This window comes from Mya arenaria, chromosome 4 (genome assembly GCF_026914265.1).
Source record: "Mya arenaria isolate MELC-2E11 chromosome 4, ASM2691426v1".
Taxonomy (NCBI): domain Eukaryota; kingdom Metazoa; phylum Mollusca; class Bivalvia; order Myida; family Myidae; genus Mya; species Mya arenaria.
Genome location: NC_069125.1, coordinates 8,220,691 through 8,246,121, shown reverse-complemented (window position 1 = coordinate 8,246,121; position 25,431 = coordinate 8,220,691). Strand labels below are relative to the sequence as shown.

The 25,431-nt window shown below is 39.1% G+C and overlaps 2 protein-coding genes across 2 annotated transcripts; both read left to right on the top strand.

The window, feature by feature from the left end:
* The first annotated feature begins 1,756 nt into the window (after positions 1 to 1,756).
* Positions 1,757 to 18,713, top strand: LOC128229839 (calcium/calmodulin-dependent protein kinase kinase 2-like). The gene is made up of 12 exons (XM_052941670.1): positions 1,757 to 2,299; positions 2,569 to 2,676; positions 9,388 to 9,587; positions 10,316 to 10,371; positions 11,089 to 11,224; positions 13,067 to 13,185; positions 13,390 to 13,523; positions 13,822 to 14,020; positions 15,459 to 15,697; positions 15,848 to 16,093; positions 16,263 to 16,417; positions 18,383 to 18,713. Exons 1-12 carry the CDS (start codon positions 1,757 to 1,759, stop codon positions 18,711 to 18,713), a joined length of 2,466 nt encoding a protein of 821 aa, XP_052797630.1.
* A 663-nt stretch (positions 18,714 to 19,376) lies between these two features.
* On the top strand, positions 19,377 to 23,553 carry LOC128230129 (uncharacterized). The gene is made up of 5 exons (XM_052942157.1): positions 19,377 to 19,421; positions 19,787 to 19,904; positions 20,665 to 20,861; positions 21,316 to 21,397; positions 22,949 to 23,553. Exons 2-5 carry the CDS (start codon positions 19,838 to 19,840, stop codon positions 23,362 to 23,364), a joined length of 762 nt encoding a protein of 253 aa, XP_052798117.1. The 5' UTR covers positions 19,377 to 19,421; positions 19,787 to 19,837; the 3' UTR covers positions 23,365 to 23,553.
* The last annotated feature ends 1,878 nt before the right edge of the window (positions 23,554 to 25,431 follow it).

Here is a 25,431-nt window from a genome sequence, read left to right as displayed (position 1 = left end):
GCTTGGTGTTATATGTTTCTTGAAATGTTTCGACGAAATTCGTTTAGTGTTCAGAGCACATCGGAGTATGTAATAGGGTCGCACCGTATGTGATGATTATGGTGCACCGCACATTCGGTGCGTGTGTTGACCCTGACCTTTATACAGCACTGTTGGCTTGATACCCCCCCCCCCACCACCCATCCACCCACCCAACACCCCCTTTCCCTTCCCTCTATTGTGTCCGGCACATTATATATATATATATATATGTTTATCCGTAAAAAAGTCACATATTAATATTTTGCGTCCCCCTTCCGGAGGCTATAATATTTGCATTATTATTATTACTAATTCAATGGAGTATGTCACTTTAGAGTCATTTGGTCAAGAATATTATGACAATCCAACTGAAACTTATTTTGACACCCTATATAATAACAGTACTGTGGCGATTTTAATTCCTCGACGAAACTAGTTAATTTAATAATAAGACTGAACAACTTTTTATCACCACATTGGAACTTTTATTTTAATATTTTTGTTTAGTTTATGACGAATAAATAAATCAATCACATCCAGCGACACTCATTTTAATTTTATTACAATGTATTTATATATAAATTTTGAATATGCAATTTCAAGACAATATTCTAAAAACGTTATAATCCACATGAATGTTATAATCCAAATTGAGAACTCTCCTAATAACTGAAATACGCTTTAAATGTCATAAATCCTGAAAGTCGTCCATATTTCGTGCAAATGCTCCGTCCGTCCTTAAGTCCGTGGAAAGTTAATGAATTGAGATATATATATAAAAAAAAACATGTGGATATGTGTATGTGTATTTCTTTAGACCTTGCGGTCAAGGATAACCCGTGAAAGTGCAAACACTTATTTCCAACGGGGTCCTTTGTTTTTTGCTGAAGGGACAGCACGCTGAAGAGACAATGGTGGGATACAAGGAAGTCCGGGTGCGATACCTTAGCTCTTTTTCGAAGAGACCCCTTGGTTCTTTTACGTGCTCGGTGTAAAGCACCGATACATGGGGTACAACTTTCCTGGGTTAAACCAGTACTGAGTACACCACTTTTCCAAGCACTACCCTTTAAATGCTGAGCGCCAGGCAAGTTAGCTACTTGTACCAATTTTTAAAGTCTTTTGGTATGACGCGGCCAGGGATCGAACCCACGACCTCCCGCTCCGTAGGCGGACGCTTAACCACTAGGCCACGGAGACGGATATACACCATTAAGAAAAGTAAAGCTCCGCCACATGTATAATACAAGTGCTCCACCTGTCTGAAACGTAAGTTCCTTCATTAACGACAAGTACTATGAAAATAAATCCTGTTTAAAAAAGATATCAAGTTTAAATCATTTTCATTGGATGGTTGATTTGTTACAAACATGTACCTTTTCTGCATTTGCCGTGATGAATTACTGACTTGCTTCCCTTGGATTTGCTACTTCCATTGATATTGTCATCAGTTTTGAGCTACGACTATTCAACAACATCTAAAATACACGTATATTCCCTCATATATAGCTTGTCGAAAGTTAACGTCAATTGCTGAAAAATTTGAAGGTCTAAACCTTACTTGTCGAGACATCACAACGTCATAACAATGGTATGACGTCATAACGTCATGACGTCATAAATTTAATCGTCGACGGTTCTATAGAGACGCGAAGATGACTTGCGAGGCGGAAGATTTTCGCGATGTTTAAAACGTGATTAATTATTAAAAATGTTGAAAAAATAAAACATAACTATGACGAATAAAGTTAGCACAGCAGTAAAACCCACTGCCTTGTGTGGCTTTTACAACAGGGCTACAAGGCCGCCTAAAACAAGCTCGAACGCACAAACAAACAATGTTAATGAAACCAGAAAAGGAAACAGTCATGGGAAAATTAGAATTGCAGCGACGAATCAGGGAACTAAGAGCACTGAGTCGAAAACAACCAAAGCTAATAAAAATGCAAACACTTCTGCAAACGCGACAGAAACTCCGAAATCTTCAAACGACCCTGAGACGGCACAAAAAGTAAATGCAGAAAATCCAAGCACCGAAAGTCCGGAGGGAAAGTCATCATCTACAAAATACGAGTCTATTTTCTTGAACCCTCCAATCAACTTCAATCGGGTCGCTTCGGAAGTGATTCACGCCGACTGTACGAAACATGGTTATAGGATCATCAAGACTATCGGGGAAGGGGCGTATGCGAAAGTTAAGCTGGCGGAAGTTATGCCGTCCAAGATCGCGCGCTTTCCCGATATGACGGAAAATGTGGATGATGAAGGAAGTTTAAAGGTATTAACACAAGACTTACATCATCATCATCATCATCATCATCATCATCATCATCATCATCATCATCATCATCATCATCATCATCAACATCATCATCATCATCATCATCATCATCATCATCATCATCATCATCATCATCATCATCATCATCATCATCATCATCATCATCATCATCATCATCATCCCATCAATATCTTATTTTAATTCAACATAAACATTGCCCGTTGAAAAAACGATTAAGACATAAGGAGGACTTTCCATTCCTCCAGGTGGCCATCAAGGTGATAGACGGACGGAACGTACCGATGGAGTTCCTGAAGAAGTTTCTGCCACGTGAGCTCAACAACCACGTGCCGCTCCCCCCAAACAGACACGTGGTACGCTGGCTTCAATATTGCTGTTAGGTTAACATGAAAACGGTTAAGACACACACACAATTCGTTATCAATGTAATTCCCATTCTGATTTCACCAAAGTTTACATTGTATCTCTTAAAGCTGCACTCTCACCGATTGAACGTTTTGACAACTTTTTTAGCTGTGAGAAGTTAGCTAAACATACGACATTGGACATTGGACATTCAAAAGTGAAAGTCGTGCTAGCACGACATTGGACATTGGACATTCAAAATCGAATGTTGTGCTGGCACGACATTGGACATTAGACATTCAAAAGTGAAAGTCGTGCTAGCACGACATTGGACATTGGACATTCAAAATCGAATGTTGTGCTGGCACGACATTGGACATTGGACATTCAAAATCGAATGTCGTGCCAGCACGACATTGGACATTCAAAAGTGAAAGTCGTGCTAGCACGACATTGGACATTGGACATTCAAAATCGAATGTTGTGCTGGCACGACATTGGACATTGGACATTCAAAATCGAATGTTGTGCCAGCACGACATTGGACATTGGACATTCAAAAGTGAAAGTCGTGCTAGCACGACATTGGACATTGGACATTCAAAATCGAATGTTGTGCTGGCACGACATTGGACATTGGACATTCAAAATCGAATGTTGTGCCAGCACGACATTGGACATTGGACATTCAAAAGTGAAAGTCGTGCTGGCACGACATTGGACATTGGACATTCAAAAGTGAAAGTCGTGCTAGCACGACATTGGACATTCAAAATCGAATGTTGTGCCAGCACGACATTGGACATTGGACATTCCAAAGTGAAAGTCTAGCTAGCATGACATTGGACATTGGACATTCAAAATCGAATGTTGTGCTGGCACGACAGTGGACATTGGACATTCAAAATCGAATGTTGTGCCAGCACGACATTGGACATTGGACATTCAAAAGTGAAAGTCGTGCTAGCAGTTAGCACATTTAAATCAATGTATGGCATGTTTTATGAATGAATGTTTTTTTTTACCGACTTTAAATTAATTTTGATTGCATGCATTATTCGGATTTTTTGTTTATTTGAGATATTGTCTTGAAATTATTTGAAAAGGGTCAGAGATCACAAAGCAATGAACCATTATAAAATTTATTAACACCAAGAGAGCATTGTCATGACGATTCCATCGCAATATTTGAAACTTAAGCATGATTCAGATATATATGATGTCACATATGCAGAGAAAGATTCAAATGAATATACTTATGAATGGTCGTGGATTATATGTAGACAAACAGTGATAATGCTTTCAAAATGGCATATTTTTAATAAGCTTCATTGTTTACACATCATTGCTACACATCTAGTACCATTTATAAAGGAAGTGAAGATAATTATATCCACAGTATATAATGACATATGGAAAATATAGACATGCATTGATGATTCCTACAAGTATAAATGTAATCGTCCGTACATCTTTTTTATCTGGTTTTACGTAAACACAAAAAAATATTGTCAATGAGTCGATAAAGTAACCTATTCCTGCCTGTCGACTTGTTTTTTTATCGACTCAGTTAGTCGAACATGCTACGTCGTCTTCATTTGGTAAAGTTTATATGAAATAATTGTGTTCGATAAACCTTTTTGATAAGTCGACAGAATTACACAAAGCGTTTTATAATCAATCGCATCGACATTAAAGAATTCAAAATGACGTCTTCATCACATACGACATAAGTTCTTATAGGTTTTACAGAATATACAATTTATACATGTAAAATGTGACACCAGCGCCATTGGAAATGGCATCTTGGGCAGAACTGACAATGGTTGAAAGGGTTGAAAGGAAACAAAGCGCAAATAATTATATAAACCCAACAAATGTGCACTTCAGTATGTGTTTATCTACAGAGCTTTAGAATAATTATATTACATTAATGAATGTGTCTGCATTTACATGGAAATATGTATGTATATCAATCGAAAGGATTGTTTTAATACAACTCTCAATAACAATGTTGCGGACTTTCAAATACAAGTTTCTTTGTTAAATATGTGTTAGGTACCTCAAATGTATAATATTGTCGGACATGGATGTGACTTAAGGCAACATACACACACAGCTAAACTTGTCAATGCATAAACCATTGGCGATAATGCTACATTTTGATGCATGGGGATCCCATATAATTTTGGTATTATTTTAAAGGGTACTCCTGACAGATAATTAATGAGTAAAAATGACCTTTGTCCAATAATTATTATTTGTATACTGGTTGTCGTTTCATTATATTTTTTCTCTTAATATTTACCACTTCCATTGGATGCCTAAATAATATTTGGTCACTATGAATAGACAGATATACGTTATTATAAACCATATTTTAAAAAATAAAAGCCAAGTTGAATGTCGTTATTTAACACAATAATTTGAATGGACAAATTAGAATTGCAGCCTTATCACCAGTCCAAGATTTCGGATATATATATTTCTGCCACCTCAGAAAAGTAGATTCAAACATTTGTCCATGCGTGAAATTCTTATCTTCCCAACGGGCAAAGATAAACAAGTACCCGTATGGAACTCTTTTTTATTGCCTTCACTTTGCTGCATCCAGAACTATTTAAAGAACGATTTAACTATTAACATAATCTGAATCACGGCGCGAATATCTATGACAACCAGGAACTTTTGAATGTCCAATGTCCAATGTCGTGCCAGCACAACATTCGATTTTGAATGTCCAATGTCCAATGTCGTGCTAGCACGACTTTCACTTTTGAATGTCCAATGTCCAATGTCGTGCCAGCACAACATTCGATTTTGAATGTCCAATGTCAAATGTCGTGCTAGCACGACATTCGATTTTGAATGTCCAATGTCCAATGTCGTGCCAGCACAACATTCGATTTTGAATGTCCAATGTCCAATGTCGTGCTAGCACGACTTTCACTTTTGAATGTCCAATGTCCAATGTCGTGCCAGCACAACATTCGGTTATGAATGTCCAATGTCCAATGTCGTGCCGGCACGACAATCGTTTTTGAATGTCCAATGTCCAATGTCGTGCCAGCACAACATTCGATTTTGAATGTCCAATGTCCAATGTCGTGCTAGCACGACTTTCACTTTTGAATGTCCAATGTCCAATGTCGTGCCAGCACAACATTCGGTTATGAATGTCCAATGTCCAATGTCGTGCTAGCACGACTTTCACTTTTGAATGTCCAATGTCCAATGTCGTGCCAGCACAACATTCGATTTTGAATGTCCAATGTCCAATGTCGTGCTAGCACGACTTTCACTTTTGAATGTCCAATGTCCAATGTCGTGCCAGCACAACATTCGATTTTGAATGTCCAATGTCCAATGTCGTGCTAGCACGACTTTCACTTTTGAATGTCCAATGCCCAATGTCGTGCCAGCACAACATTCGATTTTGAATGTCCAATGTCCAATGTCGTGCTAGCACGACTTTCACTTTTGAATGTCCAATGTCCAATGTCGTGCCAGCACAGCATTCGATTTTGAATGTCTAATGTCCAATGTCGTGCTAGCACGACTTTCACTTTTGAATGTCCAATGTCCAATGTCGTGCCAGCACAACATTCGGTTATGAATGTCCAATGTCCAATGTCGTGCCGGCACGACAATCGTTTTTGAATGTCCAATGTCCAATGTCATGCCAGCACAACATTCGATTTTGAATGTCCAATGTCCAATGTCGTGCTAGCACGATTTTCACTTTTGAATGTCCAATGTCCAATGTCGTGCCAGCACAGCATTCGCTTTTGAATGTCCAATGTGCAATGTCGTGCTAGCACGATTTTCACTTTTGAATGTCCAATGTCCAATGTCGTGCCAGCACAGCATTCGATTTTGAATGTCCAATGTCCAATGTCGTGCTAGCACGACTTTCACTTTTGAATGTCCAATGCCCAATGTCGTGCCAGCACAACATTCGATTTTGAATGTCCAATGTCCAATGTCGTGCTAGCACGACTTTCACTTTTGAATGTCCAATGTCGTGCCAGCACAACATTCGATTTTGAATGTCCAATGTCCAATGTCGTGCCAGCACAACATTCGATTTTGAATGTCCAATGTCCAATGTCGTGCTAGCACGACTTTCACTTTTGAATGTCCAATGTCCAATGTCGTGCCAGCACAACATTCGATTTTGAATGTCCAATGTCCAATGTCGTCCCAGCACAACATTCGATTTTGAATGTCCAATGTCCAATGTCGTGCTAGCACGACATTCGATTTTGAATGTCCAATGTCCAATGTCGTGCCAGCACAACATTCGATTTTGAATGTCCAATGTCGTGCTAGCACGACTTTCACTTTTGAATGTCCAATGTCCAATGTCGTGCCAGCACAACATTCGGTTATGAATGTCCAATGTCCAATGTCGTGCGGGCACGGCAATCGTTTTTGAATGTCCAATGTCCAATGTCGTGCCAGCACAACATTCGATTTTGAATGTCCAATGTCCAATGTCGTGCTAGCACGACTTTCACTTTTGAATGTCCAATGTCCAATGTCGTGCCAGCACAACATTCGATTTTGAATGTCCAATGTCCAATGTCGTGCTAGCACGACTTTAACTTTTGAATGTCCAATGTCCAATGTCGTGCTAGCACGACTTTAACTTTTGAATGTCCAATGTCCAATGTCGTGCTGGCACAACATTCGATTTTGAATGTCCAATGTCCAATGTCGTGCCAGCACAACATTCGATTTTGAATGTCCAATGTCCAATGTCGTGCTAGCACGACTTTCACTTTTGAATGTCCAATGTCCAATGTCGTGCCAGCACAACATTCGATTTTGAATGTCCAATGTCCAATGTCGTGCCAGCACAACATTCGATTTTGAATGTCCAATGTCCAATGTCGTGCCAGCACAACATTCGATTTTGAATGTCCAATGTCCAATGTCGTGCCAGCACGACATTCGATTTTGAATGTCCAATGTCCAATGTCGTGCCAGCACAACATTCGATTTTGAATGTCCAATGTCGTGCTAGCACGACTTTCACTTTTGAATGTCCAATGTCCAATGTCGTGCCAGCACAACATTCGGTTATGAATGTCCAATGTCCAATGTCGTGCGGGCACGACAATCGTTTTTGAATGTCCAATGTCCAATGTCGTGCCAGCACAACATTCGATGTTGAATGTCCAATGTCCAATGTCGTGCTAGCACGACTTTCACTTTTGAATGTCCAATGTCCAATGTCGTGCCAGCACAACATTCGATTATGAATGTCCAATGTCGTGCTAGCACGACTTTAACTTTTGAATGTCCAATGTCCAATGTCGTGCCAGCACAACATTCGATTTTGAATGTCCAATGTCCAATGTCGTGCCAGCACAACATTCGATTTTGAATGTCCAATGTCCAATGTCGTGCTAGCACGACTTTCACTTTTGAATGTCCAATGTCCAATGTCGTGCCAGCACAACATTCGATTTTGAATGTCCAATGTCCAATGTCGTGCCAGCACAACATTCGATTTTGAATGTCCAATGTCCAATGTCGTATGTTTAGCTAACCTCACACAGCTAACTTTTTTTTGTCTTTGAACGAACCAATATTTGACAAAATCCATTGAAACCAGTTATAAAAGACTGCTGACAAAAAAATAGATCGCAGATTTTTATGTTTAAGCTCAAAAATTAATGTTTTATGGATTTTTCTTAAACCGTTAGTAACGGTTTAAGCCATAAAACATTGATTTTCGAACGGAAATATGCAAATCTGCGGTCTGATCTTTTGTCAGCCATCTTTTTTCATTGGTTTGCAGATATTTACGCAAAAAAATATATTTTTTCCAAGACAAAAAATAAAAAAGTTGTAAAAACGGTTAATCTGTGAGAGTGTAGCTTTAACAGATCGTCAAATGATCAGTCGCAATCACAAATCGCATTCTCTGGTTCGAAAATTGATATCACACAATGACTTCGACCAATGACATCTAGTGTTCATATGACAATGCTGTAGTGTCTGTCCTGTGCTCTGTACTACTCTCCAATGGAGTGTTGCTATTACATATTGCACAGTAACCATGGATAAGTAAAGAATATGGAAGATAGATAATACGATACACATTATGAATATCGAACCCTGCCAAAGCATATATCGTCACCTTAGTGCAAGAACTCAATATCTGATTCTATTTCTATATGAGTTACACTTAGGTGGCGATATACACAGTGTGTGTATACCACGTGATAAATTACGTTATATATGGAAGGCAGCATTTTGCATAAAATGAAGACATGAATCAAAGATTTCTTTTCTTTTACAACACCATTTTAAATGAAAGAAAGGACAGTCTATGCCGCTTAAAAACCCTATTTACGTTTTATAAGTTTGATAAGGTGACTAGTTTCATCAAACACTTCGACAAACCTGTTTCCAAAATACTGTTTTGACAGTGCTCCGTCAGACGGCCGTATTGTGATAAGGTTTGTCGAAGTGTTTTAAGAAACTCAACTCTCAATCAAACTCTGGTAAAAGACCGAAAGCAGGGCTCCGTAAGCGGCGTAGCTAGACTGCGCGTTGTTTCATTTAAAATGATGAAGAAATAGTGAAGTTATGTTTGTTTAAAGTCTTCATTCAAAGCAAAATGTTGCCTTCCGCCGTAGCATTTGTGACGCAATTTATCAGGTGGTATACACACACTGATACAGTATAATATATTAAATTTACAGGTTCGAGTGTACGACCAATTCAAGTGTTCCGACCGATACTACGTGGTGATGGAATACTGTAGTCGGGGGGACCTCCTCGACCTCATAAACGAGCATATCGGTGATCAGAAGCGGGGCCTCTCGGAGGAGAAGGCCCGCAAGGTGTTCGCAATGTTGGTCCACGGGGTGCACCATATACACAATCAGGGTATTGTACATAGGTGAGTGAAAAGAAATATTTTATCTAATAATTTTAACTGACGGGCCTTATAAACAAGCAGATCAGCAAGATAAAGGGCCTTTCAAAGGAGAGTGCCCGCAAGGTGTTTCGAATGATGGCCAACGGCGTCCACCATATTCACAGTCATAGCATCGTGTTGGAGAGTAAGGGGTTATAACATGCTTTATTTTCTGCCGGGCCTCATATACCAACATATAAGTGTGAAAAATAGAAAGACCACAATGAGGAGTATAAGTGTCTACCTTAGCCAAGAGTGTAGGATTATAAGTATATTCCATGGCCAAGAGCGTTACATAGGTTCATCCAAACCCTAGCATAGGTTTTTGTGGAAACGAGGTTTACCAAGTTTTTGCAGAATAACCTGCGCGAGGGTTTGGATGAACACGACGGGTCATGTTAAATGCTTTTTGTACCATCTTAAACATAATTTGGTAAAAAATGTCTCTTTCACTAGAACTCTTTTGTGAGTAGTAAAAAATAGTAACAATACGGGTATTTCTTTTTTAATTTTTGCCCGTAGGCAAGATCAGGATTTGCACCATGGCCAAATATTTGGATATACTTTTCCTGGGCGTAGGGTGTTTTGCGGTACCAAGGTTTACCTTTTCACCATATCTTAAACATGTCTTACTTAAAATAAAACGCTTCTTCAAATACTTATAATAGTGTTTACCAGTTTCTGAAGCTTGTTGTGTTGTTATTCTTTAGAGACCTCAAGTGTGAGAACATCCTTCTGGATAAAGACGAAAATGTGAAAATAACAGGTACGTGATGAAAATCGTAGACGTCTGTAAGCGTAATGAAATAACAGGTACGTGATGAAAATCGTAGACGTCTGTAAGCGTAATGAAATAACAGGTACGTGATGAAAATCGTAGACGTCTGTAAGCATAATGAAATAACAGGTACGTGATGAAAATCGTAGACGTCTGTAAGCATAATGAAATAACAGGTACGTGATGAAAATCGTAGACGTCTGTAAGCATAATGAAATAACAGGTACGTGATGAAAATCGTAGACGTCTGTAAGCATAATGAAATAACAGGTACGTGATGAAAGTCGTAGTCGTCTGTAAGCATAATGAAATAACAGGTACGTGATGAAAGTCGTAGACGTCTGTAAGCGTAATGAAATAACAGATACGTGATGAAAGTCGTAGACGTCTGTAAGCATAATGAAATAACAGGTACGTGATGAAAATCGTACACGTCTGTAAGCATAATAAAATAACAGGTTTGTAATGAAAATCATAACAAACCATAATCAAATCATGTCTTTTAAAAAAAAAATCCAACCAAATCCCGTTTTTAAAACATCCACCAAAAATAAATTATGTCTTAACTTAATCATTTTAAAATGTCAATGCATTAACGGCAATTCATGATTTGTGTCAAGAAAACAAACATATTTAGAAGCAATAAAAATGAAATGTTATATTATACAGAAAATCTATACTGTGTTGTTCCGTATTCGTCCTCAGATTTCGGTTTCTCCACGACTTTCCTTCCGGGCCAGAGCGCCTTGCTGAAGACTTCCTGTGGTTCATACGCGTACACTGCACCGGAAGTGATCAGAGTCCGCCCCTACGACGGAACCAAGTCCGACATCTGGAGTCTGTGAGTACAGAAACATTAAATATCATGATTATATCAAATAAATGTCCGGTAGGAACTGTTTTCTTTGTTTGCGAATATACATTATCTCCAATATTGGAACGGTAACGAGTAGGCGGGGCTTAACCGTGCTATAACCATCATGCGAATAAACAACAACGTTCTTAACTAAGTATCATGTTTTATCTGTCATGTTGGGGTATCGTCTTGTATGCAATGTTGAACGGTTGACTTCCCTTAACTTCGCCTAAATTTAATTGCCACAATCTCATTTAATATCTACCCTGTTGGGGAAGAATTCTGTCTGTCATGCTAAGCGGCTGACTACCCTTCTACGACGCCCTACTGTATTGAACAAAGTCTCATTTTAAATTTGCCACGCTTCAAAGTCGCCAATCTGTACTTGATTTAGGGTTTTATATCTGACCTGTAGGTGTATTATTCTGTTTGCCATGCTATAAAACGGTCGGCTACCCTTCAAAGCAGCCCAACTGTACTAGACTAAGTCTCATTTTACATCTGACCTGTAGGGGTATCATTCTGTTTGCCATGCTTAACGGTCGGCTACCCTTCAACGACGCCCAACTGTACTAGACTAAGTATCATTTTACATCTGACCTGTAGGGGTATCATTCTGTTTGCCATGCTTAACGGTCGGCTACCGTTCAACGACGCCCAACTGTACAAGACTAAGTCTCATTTTGTATCCGACCTGTAGGGGTATCATTCTGTTTGCCATGCTTAACGGTCGGCTACCGTTCAACGACGCCCAACTGTACTAGACTAAGTCTCATTTTATATCCGACCTGCAGGGGTATCATTCTGTTTGCCATGCTTAACGGTCGGCTACCCTTCAACGACGCCCAACTGTACTAGACTAAGTCTCATTTTGTACCCGACCTGTAGGGGTATCATTCTGTTTGCCATGCTTAACGGTCGGCTACCGTTCAACGACGCCCAACTGTACTAGACTAAGTCTCATTTTAAATCTGACCTGTAGGGGTATCATTCTGTTTGACATGCTTAACGGTCGGCTACCGTATAACGTAGCCCAACTGTACTAGACTAAGTCTCATTTTACATCTGACCTGTAGGGGTATCATTCTGTTTGCCATGCTTAACGGTCGGCTACCGTTAAACGACGCCAAAATGTACTAGACTAAGTCTCATTTTACATCTGACCTGTAGGGGTATCATTCTGTTTGCCATGCTTAACGGTCGGCTACCGTTCAACGACGCCCAACTGTACAAGACTAAGTCTCATTTTATATCTGACCTGTAGGGGTATCATTCTGTTTTCCATGCTTAACGGTCAGCTACCGTTCAACACGCCCAACTGTACTAGACTAAGTCTCATTTTATATCTGACCTGTAGGGGTATCATTCTGTTTGCCATGCTTAACGGTCGGCTACCGTTCAACGACGCCCAACTGTACTAGACTAAGTCTCATTTTATATCTGACCTGTAGGGGTATCATTCTGTTTGCCATGCTTAACGGTCGGCTACCCTTCAACGACGCCCAACTGTACAAGACTAAGTCTCATTTTATATCTGACCTGTAGGGGTATCATTCTGTTTGCCATGCTTAACGGTCGGCTACAGTTCAACGACGCCCAACTGTACTAGACTAAGTCTCATTTTATATCTGACCTGTAGGGGTATCATTCTGTTTGCCATGCTTAACGGTCGTCTACCGTTCAACGACGCCCAACTGTACTAGACTAAGTCTCATTTTATATCTGACCTGTAGGGGTATTATTCTGTTTGCCATGCTTAACGGTCGGCTACAGTTCAACGACGCCCAACTGTACTAGACTAAGTATCATTTTATATCTGACCTGTAGGGGTATCATTCTGTTTGCCATGCTTAACGGTCGGCTACCGTTCAACGACGCCCAACTGTGTGAGCTCGAGGAAGAAATGAAGATGCAGAGAATCCGGTTCGAAAGGACCGTCAATTTTGGTGAGATATAGAATCTTAAAATAAGTGTTGTAGCATGTAGCTAAATCTCAATATCTCATACAAATGCTCCTTACATATACCTTATATTATTATAATTACCTACATGATAAGTACGATACCTTTCTGGACGTATTTCCTTATAATCACTTTGCAACGAAAATAAAATAAGAACATACGTTTATGCATTTAAATGCATTTTTACAGACTCGATGGTTTTCGTCCGCCGGATGCTCCAATACCAGCCCAGCGCCCGACCCACCATGACGGACATTATCGCGGATCCCTGGCTCACCGGCCACCTAGCCATTCCCCGCCAGCCCAACAAGCCGAGATGGACGGTGAGTATATGTTCTTCTGTACAGAATCTAATATGCTTATAGATTACAACCGTGGCAGACATTCCGAGGCGATACGTCACCAGACCGATCATATTATGATATAGTCTTCTACGCATTCCGATTTCTCACTCCGTTTATGCTACGATGTCATTGTCTCAAACTAATCGGGTTCATTGGAGTACAGCAAAACACGTCTTCAGTTGCTTTTAACTGTGATAGTCATTATCTGTATATAAATCAAGTGTTTAAAAGCGTTGCTGCCTGACTTGGAGCTATCTTCTATGAAACTGTATTTCAGAACAATAACGACTCCAAGAAGAAACCAAAACAAGAGGCAGCGCGTGGCGGCTCCGATGCGAGCATGGGCGTCGGCGGCACCCAGCCGATCTACTACAAGACCACAGATCAGAAACGCGGCTCTGCATCGGCGGTTTCCGTCAACCATGATCAAAAGGAAACAATTGTATTGAAGAGTCGCACAGGCGCCCGTCAAAAAAGTACGTACACATGGCCTTAAATAATATATGAAATGTTAACCACACATTGACCCCCCCCCAGCCCACACACACACACCAATCAGATTATATTTTATCTATTGAGTAAAGCTCAGCTTGAAACAAAAATCTATTTTGTTTCAACAGCATTCTAGCGTCTGTTTTTCGCTAATACAGTCAATCTACCTGGTACGTGGAATGTGGGAAACATTTATATTTCAAGTAGGCCTAACCTATGATGTTTTATTAATCTTGGTTTAACCAGTTTATATTTCAGATAGTTATACATGTACATCAATCGTGGGCATTAAACGTTATACATAACGGAAGGAAATTATAAATGGTGAATTTAAATATAATAAAGAACTATAGTTACAATAGTAACTTTGAAAAGTTACCAGAATTATTGTGTGTGGGGGGGGGGGGGGGGGGGGGGTATTCTGAGTCTCTCGCTGCTGTACATTAGTCAGACAGGCAATCGTTAAATTATCTAAAATTAATTGGACTTAACCCGAACTTCAGTGCCACCTATATGTCCTTGTATTTTTATTTAAGTCACACAGTTACAGCTTCTGTTTAATTGTATACAATTGTATGTGTTTGTTGCATTGTGAATTATAAGCGTGCATATACTGTATAACATCAAGATAAGTTCAAATTCTATATAATCGGAACACCTCGGGCATTATCCAACATATATGACCGAAGCTTGCCGGAGATGGCCGAGTTGTCACGATTGGTGCGGATGGCCTCTGGCCTTATCTTGTCAATGAGTTGCTATGATCATGTGATCGCCATGTTTCAAATAGGAGGTCACATGATACTGTGACGTTTTGTCCGTGCCACGTATCGAATATTTATTTTTTGTAACGTATTTCTTCCCTTCAAAGTGCAAAATAAAGTTTTAAGATATGAATTATTGTGAACAAAAAAAAATCATGAAAAAAAGAAGAAAATAATTAATTTGACAACAAAATAAACTTTATATGCACAACTGACTGTCTAGTCTATCGGCTGGGAGTGGTGGCGTGCTCCTGTAATCTAGCTACTTGGAGGCCGGGGTTTGAGGACTGTCTACGACCGGGAGTCTAGCCTCCAGGCCGTCTGTGTCGATCGGGCGTCCGCACTAAGCTCGGCATCAATATGGGCCCCTCGGGGGAGCTCTTGGGGTCCAGGTTGTCTAAGGAGGAACGTAACGGCCCAGGGTGGTGACACAGCAGGCAAAAGTTCCCGTGTCAAGCAGTAGTGGGATCGCGTCCGTGAACAGGCGCCTGGTGGTTACCCGATTGTACGGCGGAACTCGACCCTTTTTATTTATTTATTTTTTAAATCTATTTACATTATTAGTTAACTTTTTAAATATATTTCGCTTTAATTTGTTCGTTAAACTGTATTGTAAACGATACTATTTTTTCATAATTCAATTACTTCCTTATTACAGAGAACATCTGGATCCGAGGTCCGCTTGTCTCCCAGCGCCCTAAAACGTGGCCCCGCACCGACCGAAAGCCTGGTCCCCAGCCGCCCCCGACGCGCACCCCGTCCGCCGGCCACCGGAACAACACCGCTACTGTTGTCGTCACAAAGCTCGGCTGCAGCGAGCACACAAAAAGGAGCGCCGTGGATTCCGGCGCCAAAAACATCGAAAACATCAAGCTTTCTAAATGGTTTATGGATAAGGTAACACAACGTTTCAAATCCACATTAGTATTGCTACTTTTTAGTTGAATTTGCCTGAAATTTGAATTAAATCTGTTGCATTATTTCATTTATAAATTACATAATTTAACATGTTTACATAATATGTTTTATGTATTACTATGTGTTCAGTACATGGCCGGAAAGGAAGCCAGCTTCAAAAACAATCCGGCGACAAATTGCGCGTGCTGTAAAGCGGAAGCGGAAGTCGTTTCAAGCCGAAAACAATCGAAGGAATGCGTTACTCTGGAAAACGGCGAACTTATTCAAGCTGCGATTGCCGACAGTGAAAGATTCAGCGCTCATGTTACACGGAGGTCAGCCAGCGGTAGAGACAAAGTTGCTAAACCGCCTTCCGCAGGCGCTCGTAAAAATAGGGTAAGGCTATGTGTACCAAAAATGTGTTAACCTTGTGCTTACTTGTGATTACGAAAAATCGACATTAGTCTTTAAAACAATGTTAGAACTAGAGCATAAGTTGTTGTTTTTAAAAATCACTTTGATCAGTCCGAAAAATACTTATATATATGAGCGCATCTCCCTCCAGGCGGGGCCAGGCAATGACATGGCGGGGCGGGGCACGGGTCTCGTGAACTACATGGTGAACCCATCCAGAAGCCCCGGAGAGCGAGTCAAGTACTTCAGGGATAGGCTTTTGAGGAACTACAGCAACGACGAGAAAGCAGTTCAGAAATGTGACGGGTATGCACAATATATATGCAAAGTTTACACGTGGTATCTAAACTTCTTTCCCTTTATACACAGTCGACATGTGGTCTCCCTTTGTAAATTTCATCTCTTGAAACAAAATCTGCACATGGTATCTAGATTTGTATCACTTTTGTACACAGTCTACGTGTGATATATAGAGTTGTCTCCCTTTAATACACAATCTGCACGTGGTCTCTAGCTTTGTATCCCTTTTATACACAGTCTGCACGTGGTCTCTAGATTTGTATCCCTTTTATACACAGTCTACGTGTGATATATAGAGTTGTCTCCCTTTAATACACAGTCTGCACGTGGTCTCTAGCTTTGTATCCCTTTTATACACAGTCTGCACGTGGTCTCTAGCTTTGTATCCCTTTTATACACCGTCTGCACTTGGTCTCTAGATTTGTATCCCTTTTATACACAGTCTGCACGTGGTATCTAGCTTTGTATCCCTTTTATACACAGTCTGCACTTGGTCTCTAGATTTGTTTCCCTTTTATACACAGTCTGCACGTGGTCTCTAGCTTTGTATCCCTTTTATACACAGTCTGCACGTGGTATCTAGATTCGCATCCCTTTTATACACAGTCAGCGCATGGTATATATATTTGTATCCCTTTTATACACAGTCTGCACATGGTCTCTAGATTTGTATCCCTTCTATACACAGTCTGCACGTGGTCTCTAGATTTGTATCCCTTTTATACACAGTCTACACGTGGTCTCTAGATTTATATCCCTTTTTTACACAGTCTGCACGTGGTCTCTAGATTTGTATCCCATTAATACACAGTCAGCACGTGGTCTCTAGCTTTGTATCCCTTTTATACACAGTCTGCACGTGGTATCTAGATTCGCATCCCTTTTATACACAGTCAGCGCATGGTATATATATTTGTATCCCTTTTATACACAGTCTGCACGTGGTCTCTAGATTTGTATCCCTTCTATACACAGTCTGCACGTGGTCTCTAGATTTGTATCCCTTTTATACACAGTCTACACGTGGTCTCTAGATTTGTATCCCTTTTTTACACAGTCTGCACGTGGTCTCTAGATTTGTATCCCATTAATACACAGTCAGCACGTGGTCTCTAGATTTGTATCCCTTTTTTACACAGTCTACACGTAGTCTCTAGATTTGTATCCCTTTTATACACAGTCTGCACGTGGTCTCTAGATTTGTATCCCTTTTATACACAGTTTACACGTGGTCTCTAGATTTGTTTCCCTTTTATACACAGTTTACACGTGGTATCTAGATTTATCTCCCTTAATACACAGTCTACACGTGGTATCTAGATTTGTATCCCTTTCATACACAGTCTACATGTTATATCTAGATTTATCTCCCTTTATACACAGTCTACATGTGATATCTAGATGTGACTCCCTTTATGCACAGTATACACAAGTTATCTAGATTTGTCTCCCTTTTTGCACAGTTTTCAGGCGCTATCTTGATTTATTTTCCTTTTATTGCCAAAGGCCATAGCATATTGTGAATTCTGTAAAACGCTTTATGAAATAGTTAGATGACATGAAGAAAAATATTTATGGTTGAGAATGGACGGACTGAGAGTATCAAACGAGCCCGTCTGAATCATTAAGATTTGACTTCGAGTGATCTGACTGACTAAGAATACAAACCCATTTGCTCAACGCAAAATCTGCCATAGGGAGTGTGTATCGGATGAGTGGCAGAAGGCGATCTTTTAAACAGAGAGGGCAATTATTAAATGATTTACCCTAGTATTTTACGATTTCCTGTCAATATTATTGGCTTAAATTGAGCGATGTTTTCTTCGGGGCATTTGCAAAATGTGCTATATCAAAGAAGATTGAAGAATTATCATGACATTCTTCAAACTAACTTTCTTAGCGAGCATCTTAATAATGTTGTTCTTTTCTGTTCGTTAACCCACTGTATATGTTTTATAATAATCTTTCTAGGAACAGCGGCTTGCCGCACCTGTTGGTCCAGCCCTTAAAAACGACCCCGTGTCCCCCGGAGCCCGTGCAGGACCAGGCCCGGAAGTCCTCACCTTCGCCCACACGCGCCGTCAGTGGCCGCTCCCCGACACGCGCCGCCAACGGCCGTTTCCCGACAAGCGCAACCACTGACCGCCAGACCTCCCCGACACGCGAATCCCCGACCAGGGCCAGCAACGGTCGTTGGGCATCGGCCAACGGAAGAAGCTGGCGGCAGATGCGCGGAGCTTCCGGGAAAACCAGTCCCGTGAAACCCAAACAACGAGTTGTTGTGCACTCTTCGATTACTTAAAAGAATGTTTTGAAAACGCATTTTTTCAAAAAAAAGATTCTTTCAATACGGAAACATTAATAAAAATCACATAGAACTGCATTTGTATAGCAAAATGAATTTGAAATATTGTTTCGGTTTTGTTATGAAATATCTCATAAACATTTTGATAGATTCTTACAAATAAAAATCTGCTGTTTCAATAATATTCCACTCTGAAACCAGTAATCCTAAAACGAGTTAACTTTGCATGATTTTCAATTTACTCTTAAAACATTGTAAAAGTGTTTGATAATAAAGTGCTTGTCATGAAAAATATTTATGTTAATTTAATACGTAAGCGATTATGGTAGGTTTGCTTCTTAAAACTAAAAATGTCACCAGATTCGACACGATCGTGTTTTGGTCAGGTTAATCGCTAGGTTTAAAAGATTAGTTTGACAATTGAAATACGAATTAATACATGCAGGGCTTAAAAAAACTAAAAACCAACAATAAGATACAGTTGTGTGACTTAGCTTTAGTTTAAAATAAAATCTTGCTTAAATCGTCATACTGTGCAATGTTATTAAAATTCATATGAAATCACACCATACGAAAAAGAGTATTTGTTAAAACCCCCCAAAAAGAAAGGATTAAGATGATATTTTGAATTATGATCATTGCTTATGACGATGGCGGTTAGAAATAAATGTCGTGGATTTTGGATATGTCTGTAAAATATTTTCGGTAAGTGATATTTTATATTTTTAAGTGATTTCTTGTATCTCTATATATATGTTATAGAATCCATTTTTCAAATTGTGTTCATCAAAAGCTCTGATGGTTTGTTTTTACCTTTAATGATAAAAATATGGTGCAAATTGACTCACCTATAATGAATGTGCGTGTTTATATTTATTTTGATAACATTTAAAAGACGCTTATTTACAAATATTTGAACATTTTTGCTTTATTTTTTTTTATTTTTTTTTTGTTCTGTTAAAGCGAGTGCATCTAAATGACATTCCTTTTAAATGAATGATATTTCCATTTATTATATTACCCATTTTTATTGATATTTTGTCAGTATTTCCATTTTGTTATTTATTCAGATATTTGCAGCGACAACAACGCCTTAAACAACAACAACAATAACAAGAACGATGTCGAATACAACAGCGACGTCAGTAACGTCATCAACTACCGACGTCACAACACTAAACAACAATGGTATTTGACCTAAATCTAGACTTACAACTCATATCTGTTTTCATTTATAGAGCAATTAAGATCGTTAAATTATAAATTAAACTACAATGTTATATTGAGGTAAATATCCCCTACGGGTGAATCCAGGAATTGACGTTAGAGGGTGTGTAACTTAGGGACACAAGCTTTTGACATTCGACCCTCCCTCAGAACCGAAACTTAAATTGCTTGGCATTAGAGGTAATGGGTACTCCTAAGAACAAATAACAATTTTGAGTCTGAAATGGTGCATTTTTTCCATAATGGTCACTAATCTTTATATCGAACCAAACTGGCGGCCGATTCCGATGAATAAATGAAACATTTCCCCGATAGTGTTGGCGTCTCGATCAATGTATTACAGGGGTCGTGTTCAATAAGCATCTAAGTAACAATTTTCAAATGAGTGAGAAGTTGCCTTCTTTCTAATTTGAATTTTAAGAGAAAGAACATTCTGTGTACACCAAAAAATATGGTATTTCGAAGATTGCTTTCATCGGAAATATGAACGGAGTTGAAAGATTGTGCGTATAAATACAGAATCGCAATGGGATAGTTAATAAAATCTCTATAATTCATCGGAAAGCATACAATTAATAGCAGTATCATTAAAGGTCGTGCACGCCAGATTCAGCGTGTTGCCCGGTGACGTCAAAGTCTGACGCTGTTGTTAACGCAGCCTTCCTTACAATAAAACAAATATGTATAGTCCATTATTGTTTCATCTTATTATTTTTCTCAGCGACTCTGCTGGTGGTCGGTATTGTCGTGGGCGTGGTCTTGGTGGCGCTTTCCGTCGTGAGCGTAGCGGTCGGTTACGCCATCTACCGGAAGAAGAAGCGGGTACATCCCCACTCCGATACCGAGACGTTCTACTCCCCACCGGAGAGCGAGTATGAATCCCGGCCTACCACAGCGTCACACATTCACTTTGAACCGGTATATGTTTTTTTCAAATATACCACAGCAATGTGTCAAGGATGAGAGAGGACAAGTTCCTCGTAGTTGTTTCAAAATGGACATCAGTTTCGGTTTCTATCTAGGAATTGGGATTCGAACATAATTATTTTACCTATCAGCTTTCGTCATTATAGAGCTTAAAGAAACAGGTATAATTTAATGTGACAGGCTCTTGCACTGTCGGTGTTTTTATTTTATATTTTTCTCATGTTAACTTTAGTTGAATGTTTGAAATTTACAAAGGGAATCCTAGCTCAATAGCGATGACATCTTGAAACAGAATTCAAATCCTATAGACGTCCGGTTTACTTGTGTGTTTTTTTTGTTGTGTTTTTTTCTTTGATCTTAGATAGCTTCACTGTATATGAAAAAAAAAATCCATCGTTCCATCAAGTTAGCTCATAATGTGATATTCTATATGTTTGTACCATAGGACGAGGACGAGGCTATTTCCCGACCAGTGGCGATGACGCCCTTCGCCCTGAGGAAGCTGTACATCGAAACCTTTCCATACTGTAGGTCCTTTCTTGTTTTATTTTCAGTAACTTATTGCGTTAGATTTAAATCTATTATTTTAAATATGCATACTATGGGCCGATCGTTTAGAACTTGTTCAAGTTAACAACGTGATTAATTAATGACATCGTTGTTTACAACAAAATCTTGTTTACAAATATTCGATGATATGTTAATAAAACTTAAACATACTAAACATTTGTATCAAATCGTGCTAGAAAAACAGCAGCTCACATAGGCATCCATTTTCACTTCAAGAGCAGAAAATATTTTGAAATTAACAACGATGATGTTAACAACGTTGTTATTTTTAACAAAACGCAGAACAATCGGCCAACATATTTATGAAACGAAATGATTTTAATTTAACAAAACGCAGAACAATCGGCCAACATATGTATGAAACGAAATGATTTTAATTTAACAAAACGCAGAACAATCGGCCCACATATTTATGAAACGAAATGATTTTAATTTAACAAAACGCAGAACAATCGGCCCACATATTTATGAAACGAAATGATTTTAATTTAACAAAACGCAGAACAATCGGCCCACATATTTATGAAACGAAATGATTTTAATTTAACAAAACGCAGAACAATCGGCCAACATATGTATGAAACGAAATGATTTTGAGAGACAATATGTATGCTTCTTCGAGCATTGAGCCTAATTGAATGATGAAAATCACATAAACCAAAACTAAAGCCAAAGCTGGTTTAAAATTGAAACATTCACGGCGAACTTGCATTGTTGTGTGTTTACTACACGGCGGGCACTCAATGGAGCCACGACCTATTTGTTGGAACAAAATCACGTCTTAGACTAGTACATCGAGTTAAAGTGACACTCTTATTAAGAATCAATACATACCCATGTATCTCACACAGACATTTTGAGTGATTAATCTCTATCTACAAACTAAATAATGTATTTATGGCAAATATTATTTACTGATAACAAAATTGTAACCATGTCTTTAATAGTAGAAAAACACAAACAATATTAAATGATTGGTGAATGCTAAAAGATTGATTGTGATCTACTATCGTTTCGTAAGATAGAAATACCGTGTTTTCTGCACCTTTCTTTTAAATTAAACGCAGTATCTTTTATAAGAATCATTGTTTTCGATATTTATTCATCCTTTTTGGTATATGAAATCATTTTAATAATTGTGGTAAATCGTATTTGGGAGTAAGAGTGCATCTTTAACAAAAGCGGTTGTTATATTTGTAACGAGGCAACCTTTGGTCAATATAATCTGCGAATAGTTCGTAAGAGAATCCCTAAAACCCAGAAGACAATAAGACTTTTTCATGAAAATCAAGATGATTAAGTTGTCTTCTTGACGATCAGATTTTGATTTTTGTTCAGAACTTTTGAAATAAAGCATGTTCAACGCATATCAAAATGTTGTGTCTCCAATGAGTGTCCGCCGTGTCCTTTCTTTTTTTGTGTGCATATAAAAATGATACAGGACCTCCCTTCATAACGGACTTATTACGGACAGATTTAACATTAATGATCGATTTTTGCCATTTCAGCCAAATGGAAGCGTGGGTTTGACGGCTCCTTGCGACCGCACATGAGCTTGCGGTTTGTGGACCCCCGGATGTACGCCAAGTCGCGCGGCAACGAACGGCAATTCCGGGCGAAGATAAACAACTACGAGAACTCTGACCGCCTCACCCTCCGATCGTCGGCGCTTTCACGTATGATGCAGGACGTCATCATGCCGACCATGTCGGAGGTGGGGGATATGGAAGCTATGTATGAAGCCGGCTACGGGCATGAAATGGATGTTAACGAGGCGGCCGACGGGGGAGGGGTGGGGATGGAAACCGGAGAAACCCCTCGGTCGCCTCTCCCACAGCTGACGGAGAGGGACGGCTCCGAGAGGGACACGGAAGAATTGACGCAAAATAACGTGTCAGTGGGTTGTGACGTGGAACTTATGTAACGGATGTTACGTCATATATCTCGTGAAAAGAAACTTTGTACTCAAAGACAGAAATAACTTGTCCGTTTGTCCCAGAAATGTTGTATATTTTGAACAGGCATGGCGGTTGAACCAAACTTGAAAATGTCTTCATTTTTATAAATTGAGGAAGATGTTAAAAAAATTCTTAATCATTGTTTTTTAACATATGGTGAGACATAAATGCGCTATAAAATATGTATACGTGTGATTGTGGTCTAGTGGTTTAGGTGTCCGCCTCTCATCCCAGATGTTAAGGTTTAATCCCCATCAGGGTGAGAGTGGTCTAGTGGTACAGGTGTCCACCTATCACCCAAGAGGTTGTGGGTTCGAGCCCTACTAGGACGAGAGTGGTCTACTGGTAATGGTGTCCGCCTCTCATCCAAGAGGTGCTTGGTTCGAACTACACCAGGGTGAAAATGGTCTAGTGGTATAGGTGTCAGCCTCTCATCGTAAGAGGCTGAGGGTTCGAAACCGACCAGGGTAGAAGTAGTCTACTGAATTAAGTGTCCGCATCTCATTCATTAGGTTGTGGGTCTACTGTAGTCTCAAAAGGTAGAAACACCGTGTTTTATCTTCATTTCTTTCAAATTAAACTCAATATCCTTCATAAGAACCATTTTTTTCGACATTTCTTAATCGTTTTTGGAATATTTTAACAACATTATTAATTATGGTTAATCAGATTGGGGAGTAATAGTGCATCTTTAATACACTACGGCTTGCTTTTTCAGCTCATCTACATGTTATTTAATAACTGTCACAAGCTTGGGAAAACCTCATTTCCTTAGAGTATTGTATTGTAAGAATACAGGAAATATGAGGAAACAAAAGCGCCTTGAATGAACGCAAACGCTAGTCTATTTTTTTGTTCTGTCTCAGTACAATTAGGGACGTAATTCACCATGACTTATGGGCCTTGCTACACAAATGCAAATTTTCACTTGTAACATGTTTTCAATGCTTCATGTTGGTATCTTGACCGGTAAATGAGCTCAGACCAAAGTTAAAGATTATTCATGAAAACGCCGACATAGAATACGAAGCCAAGCCCATGTGGCCCATAAAAGATATCTTTGTTTTCACTCACATCTCAAAAATACAGGGCAGGTAGAAAGGCATGTTATTTTGTCTATTTTTTGTTTTGAGAATCGTGATTCGGTACCAAACCGACCTATGTCAGGGTATACTACTAATGTAGAAACTTTTTAAGATGCACACTTATTCCCAAATAAGATTTACCACTATTAATAATATTGTTTTAATATTCTAAAAAGATGAATAAATGTCGAAAACAATTGGTTCTAATGAAGAATACCAAGTTGAATGTAGAAATGCGCATAAAATAGGGTATGTCTTCCTTATGAGACGATAGTAGACCACAGTTAATCTTTTAGCATTCAGCACTCACCAATCATTTAATATTTTTGCGCTTTCTGCTATCAAATACACGGTTACAATCTTATTATCAGTAATTAATATTTTCCATAATTACATTATTTAGTAAGTAGTTAAAGGTTTATCAGTCAAAAATGATGTTTGTTATACATGTGTTTGCATTGATTTTGAATAAGAGTGTCACTTTAAATATATAATTGTCCCATTTTAACATTTTAGAAGAAAATCACACTACGGCAAAAAAGTGAAGGGTCGAGAGGAAGAAAATAGGTTATGTCGGGTTAGTGGGAAAAAACACTTAAAGACAATGTTGCAAAACACATTAGCTTATAAAACCTGATACCAGCACAGAAGTGGAGAAATTCCCTGGAAGCTCGGTGTCCTTGGTTGCTATGATTATATTTTGTTCCGTATTCATCATCGCCGTTATCTTGTATGTTTTATTGCTGTTTAATTTCAAACTATTGGTAAATATGATAGTGTATTGATCACTAACGAAATAAAATACAACTCTATGGAAAAGTTATTGTTGGAAGAAGTTTTCATGGCAATGTATCATGCCGGACATCACGCGTAGTTAAAACTGTCTATCCTGGGGTTGCTGGACATGTCCGAGAACTTACAATTGTCTAGCTCGGACTTGCCGGAGAT